At 36.3% G+C, this 21,754-nt stretch overlaps 2 protein-coding genes across 2 annotated transcripts; both read right to left on the minus strand.

Moving 5' to 3' along the window:
* Positions 1-49: 49 nt before the first annotated feature.
* LOC135691113 (gamma-aminobutyric acid receptor subunit rho-1) lies at positions 50-12,992 on the minus strand. Its single transcript, XM_065208876.2, has 9 exons — positions 12,282-12,992; positions 12,107-12,142; positions 11,569-11,658; positions 10,290-10,357; positions 9,506-9,723; positions 8,923-9,005; positions 4,855-5,001; positions 3,716-4,038; positions 50-2,728 (listed from the first exon to the last, which is right to left on the minus strand). The coding sequence occupies exons 2-9, from the start codon at positions 12,135-12,137 to the stop codon at positions 2,510-2,512; spliced, it is 1,179 nt and encodes a 392-aa protein (XP_065064948.2). The 5' UTR covers positions 12,138-12,142; positions 12,282-12,992; the 3' UTR covers positions 50-2,509.
* Positions 12,993-17,352: 4,360 nt separating this feature from the next.
* LOC135691124 (coactosin-like protein) lies at positions 17,353-21,424 on the minus strand. The gene is made up of 4 exons (XM_065208890.2): positions 21,207-21,424; positions 20,309-20,397; positions 19,233-19,390; positions 17,353-18,051 (listed from the first exon to the last, which is right to left on the minus strand). The coding sequence occupies exons 1-4, from the start codon at positions 21,275-21,277 to the stop codon at positions 17,938-17,940; spliced, it is 432 nt and encodes a 143-aa protein (XP_065064962.1). The 5' UTR covers positions 21,278-21,424; the 3' UTR covers positions 17,353-17,937.
* Between the last annotated feature and the right edge of the window lie 330 nt (positions 21,425-21,754).

Raw genomic sequence — 21,754 nt, forward strand, 5'->3', positions numbered from 1 at the left:
TTTGAGATATCAAAGGGAGACGAGCAAGAGGCTTGTACTAATGAGTGAGGCAACCCTATACCATTCTTGAGGTCAAAGACCATGCGCACCAAGCTTAAACATTATTTTGTATGCTCGTCAGCATAGGTTTCAAACCTTTGATTGGATGAGCGACCTAAATTTTCCATACCCCATTAGCCAATCAGAATTCAGAAATATGACAACAAACGTGTCGCTCAGCTAGATTTAGGCCTATTTTGGACGTTTTTACCACTACCAACAAAAAATAAACGTGCAAAATGTCCTGAAAGGTAATCTAAATTTCTTTCAAAAAATTGAATCTTTGATAATTTCATGAAAAAACTGCCGTTTTACTCAGTCAAAATTCTTCCGCGATCGTTAGTTACGAAGGCTTGAAACTGTCCCTTTCAAACCCTTATAATAATTAGGGGGGAATATGCATCATTTACGAATAATTACTTTGCTGTGTTAAACATTTCATTTTCTTACATTTTTGATCGGGGATCCTCTTGAATCTTTTCAAAAAACCAGAAACTTTTTTTACGCAGATAAGGTAATTTCCATAAATGAATTCATTTTCATTTTCCCGCCCTTTCATCATTGACGAATGGCGTCAGCTTTTACAAGGCCGTAGCAGTGAACATCAGTGGACGTGAGCTTCTCATCGGTCTTCAAGCCTTTAAAATACATATATAAAGTACCTGAGTGGAAGAGAAATTGTACAATTGTAGTTATTTTGAGAGAAAGATGGCCTGCATTTTCTCTCGTTGGAATTTAGCGATTTTTTTCGTCAGTAACACAAGGTAAATGAAAAATGAACACCGAACTGACCATATTACACGGTAATAGTTACATAAATTCATGATAATACAATCTAGTTAACATTTAATTAGATTCCCATTGGAGAAGATATATGTTCACTTACGCGACAAAAGTATTAGGACGATGAATAAAAAAATGGCGGCTCCAGAACTAGCATTCTAACATTGATTGAACAAGTCTTGCTGTTTTGGCGGGATTCTAGAACTGGCGTCAGCAAAAATGCAAATCCTAGCAATTCAATTTATTTCCTACCTTTCTATGATAGAAATGCTGAGTATTTTGCCCAATTATTTGTGGAAAGTCCCCAGGCAAGTACAGAAAGAACTAATGATTCTTTGCAAAGACCTTTTATTTTCAAGTAAGACATTAAACCTTGATATGTTGAATTTGTGACAAAAATTTCGAAAAACAATATCATAATGGTCTTTCAATAACCCTCTCAAAATCAAAGCCTTGATGTGATTGAAAACAACTGGTTTTCATAAAAAATATCCAAGAAATGGAATCTTTTAAGACCAAAAATAAACTCTTTTAAAATTTTCTTGAGATTTGCTCCTGTATCCGAAGATGTTTTGCAGTGGCGGCTCGTGACTTTCACAGTTGGGAGGGCAGACCATCAATATTGCGATAATCGATAGAAAGGTCGAGTTTGCAAATTTTTCACTGTATTCATGGTTCGATGTTGATCGTCATGGAGCGCAGAAGAAAAAGCATATATAGATGTGGTTGTTGTTTGGCGATGATGTCATTTTATGGGCAAAATTTTTCTTGCCCCGAATTCCTCCAAATAAGCCAATCACAGGCCACGTTTCGCAATGCTCGAGGTCGAAAATTAGCTTGTACGCATGTCGGCTAGGGGCAAAAAAAACTTTGCCCGTAAAATGACATCATCGCTCAAGGCCACAGCACTAGCGGGCCAGAAGCGAGGCTAAGGATGAGACGGGATAGCAAGGAGCTTTTTCTAGAAGAGATACAAACTTATATAATTAACCACAGTAAGACTATCTTCAAAATTAAATATGAATATCATAGATTTCCTTTGAATCTTTTTGAGGGGGCATTGCCCCAGATGCCCATTAGCAAGAGCCGCCACTGATGTTTTGTTGCAAAAGTATTTCAGTGAGTTCCAGTGCAAATGGCGGCTGCCTAGTTCCCTGGAGGTCATCCGGCAAAATACAAAATAAAGCAAATTGTATTTGTCTAAAAAGTTTATATTTCTACAAATTATCAAATTTATGTTTATTTTTACAATAATCTCATTATGTTCCACCGAATTTCTATGTTGTTTTTTGAGCAAAGGGTTAACCAAATTTGCTTAGAGGCGATTGTCCTAATGCTTTTGTCACGTAAGTGTACTATCTTCAAAGTATTCAATCAGTGGTTGAACCAAGACTTTTTGAAGGTGCGAATATTTGAAGAAGTGAATAACAACAAATTTAGTTAAAACTACAATCTGATATGAATTAATAAGCTAAACCGGGTTACTACCAGTGTAAGGTAATATAGGGTACAGTATTGTGTTTTGAGCTTTTCTCACCAATTGATTCTATGATGAATATCAATTGAATTCTTATTGGGATTCTTTAGTGTTCAAGAAGTCCTGCTAGCTCCTCCGCCAAGTTTTTGAATCTTTTTCTCGTAATTTTGAATGACAGTGTAAAAACACATGAGCTGCTTTGAAGCTGCTTCAGTCATACGTCTTGGGTATAAAATAACTGAAATAAGCGACAATGAAGATAAAGTAAGAAGTAGGGAAGACTAATTTTGCGTAACGATCAACCAGATGAAACTTTTGAATTTCCTTCTCCTGTTCGCTTGACACTTCATCTTTGTTTTTATCGTTTGCCAGTTTTCCTAGTTCAGTCTCGTTGTCTTGGCTTTGCTTGTTTTTTGTTTTGCCTTCACCCTGAGAAAATAAACGGGTTTTGCTTCATCAGGTTTTATTATAAAAAAGAAAAATTTGAGAGGTTTAAACGTAGTCCATTCAATGCTGTTTCGTTCATGAGGTTTAGTCTTACAACCTAAAAGGTGTAAAGGGAGCATGTAATAGAACGTTTTGAAAACCTTAACTTGTCATTATCTAGAGATGTCATTTTCTTAATTCATCGAGAGGAACTACGAAGAAAAAATTTTTCATTGCAGTGCACAGCCATCTAAAAATCCTTTATTCGCTCATACAGACTCAGGGAAATTGCCCCTTGTCCCTCTTCTCAGTGGGCCTGCACGTAAGTTTATGAAAATATATTGTCTGTAATTACCTCCATGAAAATACTGTAAGGTTTTTTGAACCAAAAGTATTTGCAATTTTTCAATTGTTTCAATTAAACTTCGTAAGAGAATTTAACGAAATCTGGTCACCGCCCTGAAGGAGAAGCTGTAGATTTATCAATATTTGTTTGTTTTGCAATTGCAAAATTATTTGAAAATTATTTGCAATTGCACATGATGCCGGATCTATATTGTATCTGACTCACAAACTCAATCCAAAAAATGACATGGAGGCTTGTTACAAGATATTGGATTCATTCATTGCTTCGGTTCACACGGCAACGCTACTCTGCGTACCATGCAGTCTTATCTCTAAAGTCTCTGCGCAAAACCTCACACTCAAAAGGAGGTTCAAGAGTGACAGCCTATCTTACGTCAGTTACGATCAGGGCATTATCATCAAAACCTAAATGTGTTCACCCAACTCAAAAGGAATTTGGTACGCTTCAATCCCACATCCAAAGCGAAGCGATTTCACTTTACTTAAGTTTTATTTCATTGAGTAGGTACGATGAGTATCGGACTCCAGAGTTGTCGTGTGAACAGAATTCCTTTGTGGCACGAATGTTAACTCGGTAGGTGCTGGGCCCGGTAAGGAGTGAGCAGGGCCACAGTATAGAAGTACCTTTGTCCGGCATCGGATATTGAGAACCAAGAGCAATTCGAAGAGCGCCAACGTGATGAAAATGACGTTGTTGAGCAGATAGACTCCAACAGCAGTCGTGTATTCAACATCAGAAATTTGCGATGCTGTGCTTTGCATGATAAACACAGTTGCTAGGAAATTTGTTACGATGAGAGTCACTCTTGCTGGAACAGCGCTTTTAGGAAGATAAAACGTCGCCCATGTAAGCAGAACGAGAAAGCTGCTTGGAATGTAAATTCTGCTCAAACTGGAAACAAACGAACGCTTTAATGTAAAAATGCATTCCAGAACGATGAAGCTTTCTATGAAGAAATTCATGCAGATTAGGTAAGAGAAGTGAAGAGTTACAAAGGTACAAAGTTACAAATCAGGCGTCGCGGAGTAGAAGGGGGGCTTGGGGGGCTATAGCCTCCCACTTTTTGCCAAAAATGAAAAAAATTAACGATGAATCACTAGTCAAGCCACTTATTAGGTTTTAGCCCCCATTTTTTAGGCCCCCACTTTTCTCAACGCTCTGCGATGCCTGTCAAAGATCTTGAAGAGTTTATGAGTAGCAGCTCTTGTCGAAGGATTAAAATTAGGCTCCTCATTTGAGGGCGATGGCTTTCTGGGTTTTGGAAATTTATGAGATTTTTGGGTTTTGGAAGATTGCAATTTTATGACAATGCAGTTTATTGACAGTATACACAGTGGCGTGACGTGAAACTCTTGGGAAAGATAGCCTGATAAAAAACCTCGATTTCATTGGAATCCTTAGAGTCAGGGTCCTTAGTTACATCCTGGTTTAGACTTAGTGACGAAACAGAAGTATCCCCTTAAAGGATAATGATTTTCCAAACTTATGCTAATGGACTGATTTTGGATTCTCGGATGACTTGCAAACAACAGTCGTGTTGCTTTTAAAGAGCTTTTAGCTCCAAAAAGAAAGCTAAGATGTTCATCTGTGAGATACAGGGCTCAGGCCTAGATACGCTTTTATGAAATAATAGACTGAGCTCAAGACATCTGCCCCTTTACCATGCTTTACATTCAGTTTACTCCCAAAAGATCAATTTAAAACTGCTTAGATCTTTTGGTAAACGCCACTGATGGGCAAGAGAAAAATGAGTCTGTTTTACCTGGTGGATTCCCCATTACGTATTTGATCTTCCTTGTATCGAATCGCTTGAAGACGTAAGAAGAAACCTGGACGTAACCAGAAACTGTGTCAATGGTGACAGGGTCCTTTTTCCAGTTCATGTCCAAATTGTTCCCGGAGAAAGAGTCTAGAAAATAGAGAGTGAAATTTCATGCTTATATTACACAAAGTATTTGGTTCCAAACTGAGTTCTACTCAAAAAGAGCACAAGTTTTTAAATCAAGCTAGGAATATAACAATAGAAAGTAAACAAATCACGTGATCAGCCAATGAAATTGGCGCGAGGAATCCATCACAACAACGTGGTCAATCATGTTTAGTCATGTGATTAGCCATCCTGGGTGCCAGAGTCACAAAAAATGAGGCCCCACTGAATTTAACAAGGCGATAAGGAAATTGGCAACGTAGTTTGGATTTTCAGCAGCCATCTTGACAATTCCCTCATCTAAAAAATTGCGCCAGAATCAAAGCCTCGATTACCTGAAAATGCCATTCAAAAGACCTCTTTGTAAATCCGTGACAAAATCGTCTCGGATAGGTGTTTACTGTTTACACTGTTCCGTTCGAAAGGGAACCGTGTGTTGAGGAAATTTAGTTAATAACCATCGTAATTAAAAGGGTTTCTAAGATGAACTTTAACAGGATTACGCAAGTTCAGCCCCCCGCTTAATTAGACAATTTTATACTATCCGCTGCTTTAAAATCAATTTCAATAAATCTTTTTTATTTCTGCTACCAGTGCACACAGATATTAACCTCGTAACATGGTCCACCGAGCCAGATTGTCAGAAAAAATAAGGATGGCGAAGAAGGAGAGACAAGCAGAATTAGAACATAAGAGAAGATTACGAGGCAGTGCGAGGACGCAGTTGACGAGATTGCTAGAAAAGGTAAACCGAAACCGATGGGGCAGCCCAAGATTCCAAATATTTCCAGCAATTTGTTTTGCAGATCAATGATTACATCCACAATTTGAAAGCACCTAATACAGAAATATTGCAATCAATTAGTGCAGTCAAATTTTCTGCTCGCTTCGCTCGCAGGTGATCTGCGTTTTCTCTTTTTACCCCAGGGGCCTCTATAACCTCTCCGACCCCTTTTTGCAAAATTTGAACATAGCATGACTGATAAAATATTAGCCAGTACTAAATAATCGATCAAGCAATATATGAGCAAAGTCAAAACTGCTTGTTAACTAATTGTATATTTAATTTCCGGATTCTTATGTAAAACTGTATATTCAGTTAACTGTATATAAACCGGATTCTTCCGAATAAAAGTTCTTCCGAATTAAATGAATGTACGACTTGTCAAAAGTGTCAAAAGTGTAATCGGTCGACCTCTTGTATCATCAATTGTCTTAGATGAGATATCGATCTTGATTGTTCTTCTTGCTACCTAATTATGGCGTGGCCAGCAAAGATTTCTAAAGGGTCCCGTCAGAAAATCATCCAAAGTTTTAAACTCTGAAGAGTGACAAACGAAAAGTTTTAGTTTGCTTTTTTCAAGACCATTTTCAAATTTTGTACCACTTAAAGGTTGTTTGAATTCTTAAACTGTGCTCATGTTCCGCTGCATGGTGCCCTTGTTGAGCTGTGCATTGCAGCTTTTTATTAACGAGAGAGATGATTTGGAAAACCATATGCTGAGACTGAGCATGTTCTTACACCCCTCTCATTACTGTGGCAAATCGAGCCTCGGTATTGCTATAAAGTATGTTCTTATAAAGAAAACGAGCGTAATTTATTTTAGCCTATAAAAGTGATCATAAAAGCTTCGAAATAAACTGTATCACGCTGTTTAAGGAAAGGCTTTCTAACTCCTTTTTCTGTACTATGAATTCTTGAGCCATGCTGTGTGAAAAATCATTCGATTTTTTATTTGCTAGCAGTATGAAGATCGTCGAAAGTCTGACAAGCAGTTTATCTCAGTTCTGAAGAGCCGCACTTTTGATAAGGCTTTCAATAGATGATTTCCACTGGACTATTTTTAGGATGATCGCCAGAAAATTTTGCATTGACAAACATCGCATCGTCATGACAAAATCATCTTCTCAACTAAAAGTGGAACCGAGTTCAACTTTTTGCCAGGCTTTTAACTGAGTTCAGCTTTCCGTATGACATCTGACAATCGTCATATTACCAGACAAGAGAATCCAATGATATTTCAGACTGCATAGCTCAAGTATCTTCCAGCTAAATGCATTTACTAGTTTGAATTTTTATATTAATGGTTTAAAATGTTAATATTTGGGAACGGTTTTTGCTTTGTACTAGCCCATAGGATAACCGTCCATTTATGGTTGATTTTTTCATTTCTCTACTTGACAACCTGGAAAACAGACAAATTCACAGTAGCAGAAAAAGGGAAGCACCAATAAATTCTTATCAAAAGGCCTGTAAAATTAATGACATCGAAATTCAGAAATTCCTGAGAAACAAAGAATGCTGAAAAATTTCGCAGCGTTTATAAGCTGGAGTTATAAATTCTGTCATTTTATCCTTAAAAAGAAATGATTCTAGTCTTATTACAAACAGTAGTAGTCTTTTTTGCAATGAAATATTTAATGCAGTTACAAGAAAAGTCTAAGCAGAACGTTTCTTGTGACTTTATGATGCTGAATACCATCTGAATGAATATTCCCAAGTACCATAAAAGAAGCGATCATTTGAAAGTTAGATTTGAGAGGATGCCATCGCTTTAAAATATTGGCTCAAAATTTAGTAAATATCAGTAGATATTGCTTGGTGTAACGCAAGGCTCAAAACCAGGCCCATTGGTATTCAAAATTTTCGAAAAAGTTATATATATAGAAAGGCTATATATAGAAAAATCACCAAACAGCGAGGGTACGGGGAAGCGCGCAGTATTGAAATTCAGATTTTGAAAGCTATATACTTTTGTACAGAAGATTTCTCGGAAAAACTCACAGAAACATACATCTGGAGTTAATGTGGTTGTTGTCAACTAAATGTTCCTTAAAAACTTTAGGAGGCAAAATTGGCAAAATCCTATCAGTATTCTTGAGTCTTGATTCCGAATATTTTGCAAGATAGAAAAGGCCAAGATCATACATTCTCTCAAAGACAGTCATGTCTATTCTGCTGCGAGATCTAATTCACATCCATCCAAGGAATCCTTTAGGAGGATGTTTACTAACCCTGGTCACAGAAGAGATATCTCTATTCTGTGTTTTAGTTTCCAGAGCGTTTAGTAAGGTTTTCTTTCCTCAACAACGCTCTCTCACACCATTCTTTCTCTGCAATTCCTATCCTACTAGACGCTCTGGAACTCAGAGCAGTGTTTATTTGGTCTTCTGATGATCCAAATAAGTATTCTCCGTGAGCTCCGACACAAATTTGAAATTAGGGGGAGGGGCAAGAAAAAAATTTAGCACCCATAACAAAAGATTTTGAAAGAAGCTCTATTGTCTTCCTAAAGCTCTTCTTAACAACATTAGCATTACATTAACTTTCACCTGTTCTTTTTCCTTTTTAACGGTTGCACCTGCAGCATAAACTTCACTTGTACCTGCCTTGGAGTAGTTCGAATAAGCAAGCCACATAATATGTGTACATAGTCCTAGCCTTGGGCAGGAAACCTCAGAAGCAGATGGCTTTAGTGACTGAACTCCCAAAATCCTCCTCCAAATAACTCCCAAAATGTACTTGAACCGAAACAATGAATTTTCGGTCAGAGTAATCACGTAAGCTACTTGGTAAAATCACATCATAAATGGTAAAGCAATATTCTTCGTTCCCAGTCACTACTAGAGGAATCATTGTCCAGATTCCCCTACACGCTACTTTTATAAGAAACCACTTTATAGTGAACCTTTAAATAGTAGACTGAACTTTAAGGAACTTATACTAAAGATAAAATCCCTAAGGAACTTTCTCCAAAATGGATTAAAATTCTTTGTTGGTTTATATACTGTTACAGTTTGTGCCCCCCTCATGTTTCTCTTTGCCTCGAGCTTGTTAGTGGTCTAATAGTGCTTTGTACTGCAAAGCCAAATAGAAAAGAAAAATGAAAGCCATAAACTCACAGCTGCCAAGAATCAAACGACATTTTTGGGTATCAAATGGGTAAAGTCGGAGGTCCATTGGGCAGGAGCTTGTCGCAGTGGCCCTGTAGAATCAATATATAAAAACCAAATTACTGTCCGATGACAAATATTGAACAGGCCGTACAACAATGAAGATATGATGACACATAGGAGAAGGCAAAATGAAAAATGCTGTGTTCAAGGATGCTTAATTTGATTTGACAGACAGATTTGGAAGATGTTTTTTAAAATTTTGTTTCAGTTTTGTCGTTCAACCACCTGTTTTTTCGAATTTCTATCTTCTGACAAATGATTTGCATATCATTATCCCTTTTAAAGTCAAAATTTTATGATGCAAAATTTCAATGATTAGAACAAATCTTGATTTCTCTAAAAGTATTTCTAATGATCAGATATCAAAACTATTTGACCAAAATTCCAAAGGACAAAGTTTGTCACCGAATTAGGCTGCACGTGGTCATAACAGAGATCTCTTTGCAGATTAACAGAGAGAAAAGTTTCTTTCTCAAATTATCAATTATCAGTGAGGAAAGATTGTTTCTCAAATGAGTTTGCTACCCACCTGATACTGACAAAAATATCGCCATTAGGCTTGATAATTGCCCTTTTGTTTTGTGTCATGACGTGGTGGGTGACTGTCTTTTTCGAATTCTCGAAGTATGTGTCCGGAACCCAAATGATGTCCGCTGGATCACCATTATAATTGTACGTGAAATTTGCATCAGATTTGAGACGAGGGTCGTTCCACCAGTGACGAAGATACATGTCAATCTCGAATGTCTTTGAAAATTAGATTCAAATATTATTATAATATCTTTCCTATTTACTTTCCACAATATTTTCTTCAATCTTCAAATACCTAAAGGTGTTTTGTAGAGAGCGTGTTTAATATCTAAAAGACCCCAAGTTATGAACACTTTCAAGCAATTTCATTCTGAGATCACCTTTTTCGAGTTTCTGGACCCTGTTTAAGTGACTTCAGGAATAAAAAGTATTTTATCAATGGGAAAATGAAAATAACACTACTTCGTTTTTGAATTCAGAACCCGGTTGTTTTTACGTTTATACAGCTTTTATTCTTGTCTATTGCAAATATCAATTTTCTATTTTACAAACTTTAGTTCCAACAGGACCCTGATTTATCACAGTAGCCCCTTTTACTGAAAAGTGTATGCTGTACAAATACGCTTACAATTACGGTAGTTTAATGAAACTTTCACTCGAGATGACGAAAAGGGTAAACAGCATACGTTCCTCAAAAATAGGTTTTAAGAAGTGGCTTGTTATAGAAAAGTTTGCATAAACAATGTGGGAGATTCTTATTTATAAGACAAAGCTTTACTTACAAAATCCTTAGCATTTATTGGTCCGAGAGAGACTATGCCAATCTGCACACTTACATTCACAGCAGAGCCTTGAAAGGAAAGGATGAGGTTTTACTCCGCTGAGAAGATACAAATATGCTACCTTTGTAAACTCTATTGCAAACTCTATGGTTTGTTATTGAGTGTAAACTCCAGCCCTGAGAGTTGGACAAGGAGGCAATTGCCTCTTGCCTCGCAAGCAGGGAGGGGTCTACTGGAACTTAAACTGTCTCCTTTTAAATTCTGATTCTTAATAAGAAAATATCAAGAAGAATAAGTGAATTAAGAAAAGCTTATGTACATTAATCCATATTCAAGGAATTTTGGGTTTATTGCTTTAAGTAGGAAGGGGCCCAAGTACTGGGCCTGCCCCTGGTTCCGGCGTGGCTCTGGTACATGTGCCAGAAGAAATCAGCTCAAAATACTGAAATGCTTGAATGACCTAACAACGAAGCTAGTCATGATAGGGTTTGCCAATCAAATTTGTTGCATTTACTAGAAATGTACAGGGCTGAAAAAGAAAAATCTGTAGTAAACATTCTAACTTCAAAACACAACCACCATGTAAGTGATCCCAACCACCACGTAAGTGATCCCAACCACCACGTAAGTGATCCTAGGTCTTTATGTTATTTGACTTAAAATATGATCACCTTTGAAATATCGTAAACCCTTTTTTCTTTGAAAGTCAAAGTCATCTCTACTGAAAAAGTGCTAACAATTTTTGGGTTGGCAAAGGTTTGAGTATACTACGAGTAGAAATTCAGAGATAGTTAAAAGTTTTCCCTAACGAAAGAAACATCAACTCATTTTCTATGAAGAAGCTAATAGCCCAACTCCCAAACAATCTTCTCCTGTACTGGTAATTTCCATTCTACTCAAAGTATAAGGTCATGATCATGCCAAAGTATAGGCGACACAGGTATCAAATAACCTCTATGGCATTACTATGATATTATCTGATATTTATAAACTTTCTTGGTGTGCTTCATTACCCAATTTTTTCGGAGAAATAGAATATGTTCCAGTTCGTCAAAGAAGTAAAAATTGTTTCGAGACAAGTAAATTTTCGAGGTAACAGGCAGTGGATGTCAAATGTATAGATACCCTAGGTGCCACCCTCACTGTCTGTTACCCAGGGCAACGTATAGAATGCTGTCATCAAGAAATTAGCCAGAAGAAGATGGACGGTCGGTACCTGCATAGAACTTTGAGATAAGGCATTCAATTTAATAATTAAAAATATATACGGTTTTGATACCTCCAGCATTAGGCCTCAGTCTCTTGTCGTAGTTTCGAGTTACGTTTTTTAGCCAATCACTCTGTGCTAAGGCTGGCATCAGGAAAAAGACTAAAATGAAAATTTTGCAAGATAAGCAGCTTGTCATAGCGCATATCGTCTGAAAGTCGTTGCTTAGAGAAGTTGCAATATATACATCAAATTATGCAATACATGCGAGACTTTGCATATAACAATTCAGGGACAATGAAAGTGGGGGACTGGGGGCATTAGCCCCCCCCCCTCAAAACAATTTCTTCAAAATGTACTTAAAACCATACAAAAAATAACCCTGCTCTTGTTCTTAGCATGATTAACCCCCCCCAAATGTTTTACCCCCCTCATTCTGCAACATGCTCCCCAGTTCTTGGCAAATTTTCGCTGTGTTGAATATTTTATCTTGTGCTGTTATTTTTCTTTGGATCAATATTTTACAGAACCGCATTAACGAACTAAGCTCAAACAACAAGACATGCAATTCTGAATAAAGCAACAAGAAACGAATTCTTTGTAAACATACCTGTAATCAGATAGGTTGGACAACACTTCATCTTAACTATGATAAAGAAAGAACGTCTATGATATAAAAAGAGATGTGGAGACCATTATAAATGTATATTGCAGTATTAAAATTCTTTCTGCCAAATTTATTTTTTATTATGAAATAAAGGGACATGATTACGAAAGCAACTCACGATCTGATAACAACAGCCAGCTCTCCAAAGTGCTACATCTAGTAGGAGCTTCTTCTAATGATCGACTAAGTATTTTGACAGGTTCATTTCAGACGCCACAGACAGATGCTTCGATAATCAGAAAACAAGATGGTCTTGTTTATTTGAAAAGCAGCAGAGCTGAAAACGATCTGTTGTCTAAACATCTGCTAAAAGCACAATTGTACTCTGATTATGCACAACTAAAAATGCTGAATCGAAAGTCAGATTAAAGGTATGCCCATAGAGATTGAGAAGGCAACCTTTGCAAACCTTTACATAATATTTCTCTTCTTAGTTCATTGACAATTTTATTTGCAATAAGCTTCTTTCTTCGACAGTAAAAGCCGATGAAAAGGAAATCCTTTTCAATCAAACTATTTTTAATAAAAGGATAATGAAATAAAAGGTAAAATCTTGTGCATGTTGAGGCTTATTGCAATTATTTCTTTCTGACATAGTATATTGATTTTTGAGCGATTCATCTTCTTCAAAAGCGGCAGCTGAAAACTCGGATTTGCATTAGTATGTATATTTGAATTTCAAGTCTTCAAATAATTAACGAGCAAGCTTGCCTATTGTTTAGGCAATGCTAAAGTAACAGTGAATTTTTCCAACTATGGAAAGACAGGTCTTCAAAGCAATTCAATATGACTAAGTAAGGCAGCACCGAGAATGGGAAACCTCTGGAGCTCTTAAGTTTTGAAGATTTTTTATGAGGGGGGAAGGGGGGGGGGCAACAAAGATCGTAAATCACGTGTCCTAAAAAAATTGCTGTTTTTGAAGTACTTTATTGAAAATGACTTTAGTACTCAAGAAGAAGAGTCGAAACGTTTAAATAACTGATTATGTCTTTTTGATTATGTCCACCCCATTGTGTCGTACTGATTTTTTCTTTCTGATTATGTTAGCTTTGTTTCACCGATTATGTCGACTCTGGGTATGACGTCGAAATATAAATTAATAAAATGTCTCTTTTTGTCGCTGTGCTTATTGTCTGAGATATACAGTCTGCATCTGCAGCTCCACACAGTGAATGCAATGAGGTGGACTAATTGAGTAAGTCAGACCCAAACTTACCTTACGCTTTGAATGGTTTTTGAATACCCCGCTAAGTAATATTTTGTAATGAGAAAGAGAGGGCTTCACACAATGTCACGGAAAACGTGGTTTGGGTCACAGAATTTTTGGGTGTTGAATACAAGGATGAATGAAAAATAGCTAATATTCGTGTTATCAAGGGATCTTCATGATATCAAAGAAAGGGCCTGAAAATATATTCTGACTGATTGGGGGCTGCAGCCCCATCTCTTACGTCTCTGGCCCCTACCCAATAATTCTATCCTCCCTTCGTTGATAATATCCTCATTGATAAAATATATTTGTAACATCCACATTCTGAATATCATATTCACATCTACAACCTTATTCTTACATGGAAGGGTTGAGGAATTTTGTGCACAATTTCATACGGTCAAGGAGAGACTAACATAAAATATTCATTGTCATAGCATAACTGTATTTTCATTGAATTTTTCATGCATGGCTAACATTGATAACGTGTGAACAAATTCACCATCAAATATTCTAGCAAACAAAATTTTAACTAACTGTTGAAAAGTACCTGTTGATGTTGCGTGTAAATTAAACTGATACTTCATTATTAAATCATTGACAGAATGACAGTAAACCACAGAGAAATACTCATGAAATAAGTTGATAGACAGATTTTAAAGAACCAAATTTTTTATATAAGTGTAGCATATAAGATAACATTACACTAAAATCTATTTTTGAAAAACGTCTGGACAAATCTTTGTTCGAAAATTTTTTTGTACGAAATTTTAGACCAGGCGAGCCAGGGGGACTATTGTCACCCTGCGAGGGAATTTGCAAGACCAACTCTATTAGGTGAAGTTCGATACGCTGATTATGAAAACTGATGTTATAGGGAGAAATTCGGTATCAAAAAGCCTCTATTTAATTTCAAACCTCACTTTCATCAAAATTGGAACGTTTAATAATAGTTTTGTAAATTAATTGTTTCTATCATTTTCGATATGCTGAGTTCAAAAACGATGTCTTAGAGAAAAATAAGGTACCAGGAAGCCTCTCTCTCATGTTGCAAACTTGTTTTATCAAATTTGAACGTGGAACAAAAGGTATTAAATTTTATTGACTCTCATCAATTTCGATACGCTGATTTCGAAATTTGATCTCATACGGCGGAATTCTGAGCGTAATGGTACATTTTTCATGCTTAAACATTGTTTTTGTGAGTTCTAGTAAAAAATTTAAAGTTTAACTTATTCCTTCTGCGTGTCGATTCCACAAATTCATGTCATTAGTTGATTATCCGTATTTCTCAAGATGTTTATCTGCTGGTCAAAAATACTTTTCACAAGATCTTTCATACTTAACAAATATTCTTTGAGAGTGCCCTTGAGAGAACAGGTTTCTCTAATCAATTCCTTAATTTCTAAAGCAGTTAGGACCAAACTTCTACTCACGTTTCCTGACACCAATAAGCTCCCTTCTCACCAAAAGTATGGTTTTCCCCAGGAGAAATTTACTGTTGATCTTCTAGCTAATATGCTTGTGTTCCACAGGATTCTTTCATATCTCCTCTTTTATTCATTCTATTCATAAATGACCTACCAACTTCCACCGCTACAAGTATAAATTATTTTGCTGATGAGACTTATCTAAGCTTTCCTTTCTCCTCGATTCTAAACATAATTTTGTTATCATCAACTCTTCAAAGAAATATTTTGGCCTCGCTTCTCACCGACGACATGGCAAAAATAGAGCAGTTGGGCAAAGACAATCTCGCTAGGTTTGTTCAAACTAAAACCATACTTAATTAGAAATCTCGAATTTCTTCCAATTCTAAACATCCCTCCAAAGATATTGGGCTCCTCTCTAGGGCAGGTGGATTCTTCTATGCATTACAACCCTGAATAATTTATAGGTCCTAAATTCGTCCATCGGCAAAGTACTGCTCTCATATTTGGGGTTGCGCTCCAAAGTCTTCCTTTTGCTTCCTTAACAAACCCAATCCAATCCAATTCGATATTGACAACTGCAATCTCACAAAGTCTCTTCCGTCTCTTTCTCATCGATGCTGTGTCGCCATCTTCTTAGTTGATGATAAATTTTACCAGGGAATTTGCTCTTTGAAGATCGAAGATATGATCCTAGGTCTCCCGAGATAGGTGCATAATACCAGATACTCTTCCAATGCACACCCTTCTCAATTCCTTTGACAAATTCATGAACTCTGTGCCTCAACTCATTTCCTCCCCACTCTACCGTCTCTCTGCTTCCCAGACTCTTACAACCTGTCTTTCTTAGAAACTGAAATCAACAATCTTGATCTTTACAAAACGTTTTTCCTTGTTAGGGATTTGCTATAGGCCTACCTACCACCATCAACTAAGAAATATGGGGGTTAGAGTTTGCTTGACAGTGGCAGAAAAAGCAGTAAATTGTTGATTTGGCATCCTTAACATTGTCTTCAATTATAAGCTGAGTTGTTGGACTTCATGCATCATCCAGCAACGATTGTGTCCGCATTTATCAAAAAAGCATGGGCTTCGACGCAGGTTGGAAAGTGGAGGGGCCAAGAGAAAATATAACAATCTTCACATAAGTTTTTAAAAAAAAGCTCTAATGTTTTGCAAGAAAGTGAGGGGGCCATGCCCCCCCCCCTTCTTCGGAGGCCCTGAAAAGGTAAACAGTTATTCTGGAAAGCAATATCAAAGCGCAGCGAATTTTTGAGCAATTTTGAAATGTTTGGAACAGATAGTCAACCTTCTCCTGATGATATTGAGGTCTTGATGAAAAGTGAACATGTTTTTTACTGTTTTTCTACTGTTACAAAGGCCAATGACGCCTGCTCGAAGAGTTTCTGGAAGATGTTCAAAAGTAAAGGAAAATTTGTTCAAGTTTCGAGATTAGCATATCGAAATTTATGCGAGCCAATTAATTTACAAACTTTGGTTCCACATTCAAATAGTGATAAACCGAGGTTATAACATAGAATAGAGGCTTTCTGGTACCTTATTTTTCTGTAAAATATCGACATTGATACTCAGCATATCGAAATTGACAATTTGTTTATGAACAACGCACGCGCAGTGTATATTGACTGAAGCAAGGGCTACAATCTTTTAACATGGGTCTCTGCAAATTTTTTGAAATCATTCGTTCTTTCAAGCCCAAAGGATCAGCAACGTAGCCAGTATGGTTAGAATGGTGGGGGGGGGGGGCAAAGGCAGTGGTGGCGTTAGAGAGGGGAGGGAACTACAGCCCCTGGTCGGAGAAGTTTAGCCCCCCCCCCCCCCCGTCGGAAGGTAAACTAAGAACTGTTTAGGTTTTTGTCGGAGGAAGATTTTTATGCGCTCATAATCAGAAATTTGTAAAATCGTTCAAATTTCTTTGCAGCTTATCCCATTTAATATTCCAGTATTCTAGCACAGAGATAGGCATTCTAGGCCCTTGGTGTCTTCTAAGAAGTCAAAGTTAACTGTTTACGGTCAAAGTAAACTGTTCACTGTCAAAGTGACGTTTAGTAAACTGGTCACGATGCTTGAAATTTACTTTGCGCCTCAGATTACAGACTTGAACAAGGCCTTTTTTAAGAAATTAATTCCAGGCCATTTTATTGGTGAATAAAGTGGATGAGAGCAAATGTAAAATGATAGACAAAGTAACCCAACTTAACTTTTTTGTAATATCTTGCTTCACTTCTCATTGTCTCTTATCATTTTAACTTATCTACTTCTCTAAGAGCATTTGTTGGAATCTACAGAGCAGTCCTATTACCATGAAATTTGAAATACTTAATTTACCTTTTTGGCATCTCAAGCATCAACAGCACGTCCAGGAGTAAGGGAAATACTGTTCTGGAACCAAAAGTTCTGAAGAGTATAACTCATGTACTGATTGAGGGATGATTGCATTAATAGCCATAAGCCAGACAGCATCAATAATTTCAATCATTTTCATATTTTCAAAATGTTCACAGAGATAACAAAGAGAACAGCAACAATTATAAAAGAGTCTTCTATTATCTTAGCAAAAAATGTTATTTCTGATTCTCAGTGATAACTACAAATGGTATCTTAGAAATACAACACTCTCCCAGTTATTTAAAGACAAATTTAAATTGCAAGATACTATGAAATTAACAAATATAGGCGTTTATTGGGTTCAACACAGTAGAAAGGGACACATTAAAAAGACTTTCAAAAAATCACCTACTGGTACTTTCAAAGTTTAAATCCAAAAAAGTCTAGGGACAGACTCTCCAATATCCTTGATTTCAAATGTTCTTTAAATGTTTCCTAATTCCTACATTTTATATAGAAAAAACTTGATGCGGGCATCATAAAATGTAACTTAGATGAAGTGCAGACAAAAATAAAAATCAACTTATCCTTTTTTAAGAATATTCTGATTTATCCTTTTCTACAGCAGTTCCTTTAATTCTTTTTCTTATCTTAGGAACATATCTCAACTTTTGAATAAATCACTTCTCTAAATCACAACCTCTTTGTCAGTTTTCGTTAGAAGTTTTGGTAAAGATCTATGCAAAGAAAAGTCTGTAGTTTACGATCATCAGCAGAGCAAAAATTTAATCTCGTACACCAGTCCCATAATTAGCACCACCAGCCTTTTTAACCAATGCTAGGACATTTTCACCAGAAAGTTGATCAATGTCACTTTCCAATATTTCAACAGCAAAATTCTGCAAGAAAAATTAAAGCAATCGCTTTGAATTCAGGGATGTTGTTTCCTAATCAAGATATTTGCAAATATTATACTGTAAGTCCTTGAAAAAAACCCTTATTCATAATGAGCTTATTAGGTCATCAAACAAACAGCACTCTGCTTCAGACAGGTGAAAACCATTCTTCATTATATTTATATTTTACCAATATATATATATATATATATATATATATATATATATATATATATATATATATATATATATATAATCATAAGGCAAATGCTGACAGGAGGAAAATTCTTTCCAAAAGGGTGCTGCCCAATTGTATCGAACTACTCTTGGTCGGAATCGAACTCCAGTTTGCTGCGTCGAAAACCCCCGCTCATTCCACTGAGCCAAACGGCCCAATAAAATGAGCGATGAATCTCCGAAGCCAACACTGGAGATCTCACCGTAGCCAAGGCAGTTTTAGTTTCTTCTGTTTCGGCTTAAAGCCTTCATCAGAGCCATTTAAACCATAGATATATAATCATAAGGCAAATATATATACTGTATAGTATTGTTTGTTTTTCTTTTAACTTTATGAAATATGATCAAATGATATATCTAATATTGGAAAAGGCACATTGCAACCAGAACAATGCCAATTGGAAAACTGAAAAACTTCTGAGCTAAATATGACTAGATGAAAATACAAATTATGTATTGCTTCTAATTCCTTATAACTCAAGTACTTGATAATAGTTTGAGATAGTCTGAAAAGAACAGTAGCTCTGAGAGAGCTCTGCATACTGGGGCAAAATATCAGTCAATATTCTATTATGTTTGTAGTTGTTTATTCTTGGCATAACGAGAATTTTTTTTTCACCAATTAGTCTACTTTGCTGTTAATAAACATATTGCAAAATTTGTCAGGCAGCTTTACTACCACTGAGTTTATGTTCACTATTGCAGTAACTAACATAATAAAAAGTTAGCCAAGTACATAAAGTTAAAACAAATTAGTTTACAGATCAGGGCTGGACAAGCTTTGGTGCCTAGAACAGGATGGTTTCAAGTTGCAACTCTCAGTTTCACACTTAATGTGAACATCAGGCAACTGATGATTACCTACTACATTAAGCATAAAATCTGGAGTGGTAACTGTCCCGTTCTACAAACTGAAGCTATGGCCTTTGTTATCAGGTATAACTTACATTGCAAATTTGTTTCACAAATGCCTTATCAGTGCTAACTTTCGCTTTTTTTAATGTTGAGACATTTTTGCCAATCCATGTTATGAAGACAAATTTAGCTCTTTTGCTCATCTCATCTCCAGTTTCCATCCGTACAAATCCATACACACGATTATCATCTGGAGATAAATATTATCAATCAGAGTTAACAATCAAGCCTTGCCAATACCAATCTTAAAAGAGGGTTAGAAAATAGATTCAAGATGGATATTCTTGTAAGACCTCTTTACAGGTACTCCATTTAATTGGGCACTCCTTAACCAGTTAATCGGTCACAAAGCAACACTGGAAAATGGGCTTCCAAACAAAAGTCTGGAATAAGTCCCCTGTCCCATATTAGTGTTAAATTCCTGATGCTATGCAATTGATAAAAGTTTGGAGGCAAACCATTCTTTGAGCATGCCTTTAGCAAAATGGTATATTGACCTTGGTCAGGCTTCCTTTAAATGGCTGCAAGGACTATATCAAGAATCACATTCAATAAATGAAACTAATATGATTAAGAAACCATACTAACAAGTCAACAAATAAAGGGCACAATAAGGATAACCATAAATAAAACTGAATAAATTTTATACCATGTCATGTTTATATGGCTCTTAGCCGATAAATTTTTTGCTTAATTTCCAGTAAGAAGTTTCCACTACCTTATGCTATTTAACAACTCAGTCCCCTTGCATGGTTGATTGGGGATAAAAGCTTTTCAATGCTAACCTACAAGAGAATGAGCCAGAAGAGAACAAACACAGCACACTTACAAACATGTACACATATTCATATGTGAAGCAAAAATAGCAGAGATCAGGGTCCTTGAGCAGGCCACATGACTAATTCCTAGATAAACACTTTCAGTCAAACAAGTTTTAATCAAAACACTAACAGCAGGTATCTATTTGGTTGACATAAAAAGGGTCATCGACAAGTTAAAATCACCACAAAACAGATAAATTTTCAACTTTATCTAGTTTGTGATAGGCCATTTTGAAATATTTCAAAAATCAAAGCATCTATCTACAAAATAATTTATATAAAAATACCATTCAGCTTTGCTAAAAACTGCGAGTAATCATTTCCACTCTCATCAAAAGCAATGGTCTTTCCATCTTCTGAATATGAGAATGCAGCCCTATCAAAAAAACCAACAAAAAACTAGTTTTTTCTATTAGCAAAGAATTGAAAATATTTTCAAAGGCAATCCAACAAATCTGGAGATATATCTAAGGAGTAGAGAATATATTGTTTGTAAAATGAAATTAGATTTGGCACCTTATTTATTCCATTATAAATTGAAATCGTGGAAAACGTGTTACAAGTTAAAGAAAGTTTCTCAGCAGAATAAACTTCTAATTCTATTGAATTTATATGCAAATTTCAACAGAAAATCGTGTCAGTCAACTACCCTTTCGACAGCTTACACGAAAGGTAAGGGAAGGAGAAAGATAAATGAAATAAGGCTAAGGAAAAGGAGCATTGAAAAATCGTAAGAATCTAAGAAGGAAATACTACCTACGGTCGGACCGGCGAGGAGTGCCAGCCATTAGATTAAAAATATAATTAATAAGTTAACTAATGAATGTGGTAAATTAAACCCATTTGAGCGATTAAGTTTTTTGAAAAACGAGGAAACATCAAGATTTATGTTGGAATTGATTCGTTTTCGTCTTGGACAAGCATCGTTATGTGTGAAGGCACACCCTCTTAAACATGGCCTAGGCCCAGACGATTTAAGCCAGATTACTTCAGCCAGAAAAGCAAATAATCACTTACGAATTTTTCGAAGCCATAATATCTGAAATGGGAGCTCTTTTTTAAGTTTATGTAGGAAATAGGATTATTTCACGTGCATTAGTTGGGAAGAATGCTTTAGTAAACTAGAAAAATTGAAGTCCAATCCAAAGCAAACGAAATACTGTAGCACAGTAAAAAGGTGTTTACCATGTAGTTTCAGATGAATCATTCCTGACGTCCTCGTACGCGGGCATGATGCTGTCTCGGTCTGCAGACATTTTGTGCTTTTCAGTTTGGTTTTCAAGCAACAGGATTGGTACTTGAGGCCTGGCCTGGTTTCTGCGTCCTTCTCTCAGGTCTCTCTGAACGAATGAGGCGTCACTTCTCTCGTCCTATGACGGAAGGAAGAAGGAAGAAGGAAACGGCTTGAACAAAAAGTATCAGGTAACAAAAGCATCGCGATTGCTCCCTTTGTGTCGAGGGTGGAGTTAAAACAATCACTGCGCCAGGGTGTGATCATGGCGCCATGCTTCAGACTCGTTTTCAAAACGGGTTTAACATGTCAGAACAACAACGTGACAACAACCAACTAGAGTTCTTAAGTATGACGTCATAAAAGATAATTTTAACCACATATGAAAAAACACTATAAAATACTATGATACTATGAAACACTATGATAATTTTAACCACAAAGAACACTATGAAATGCTCCCACGTAAACAAAATCGATTAAACATGTCAAATAAACAGAA

The sequence above is a fragment of the Rhopilema esculentum genome, chromosome 4 (genome assembly GCF_057945365.1).
Source record: "Rhopilema esculentum isolate cy_ngs chromosome 4, ASM5794536v1, whole genome shotgun sequence".
Classification (NCBI taxonomy): Eukaryota; Metazoa; Cnidaria; class Scyphozoa; order Rhizostomeae; family Rhizostomatidae; genus Rhopilema; species Rhopilema esculentum.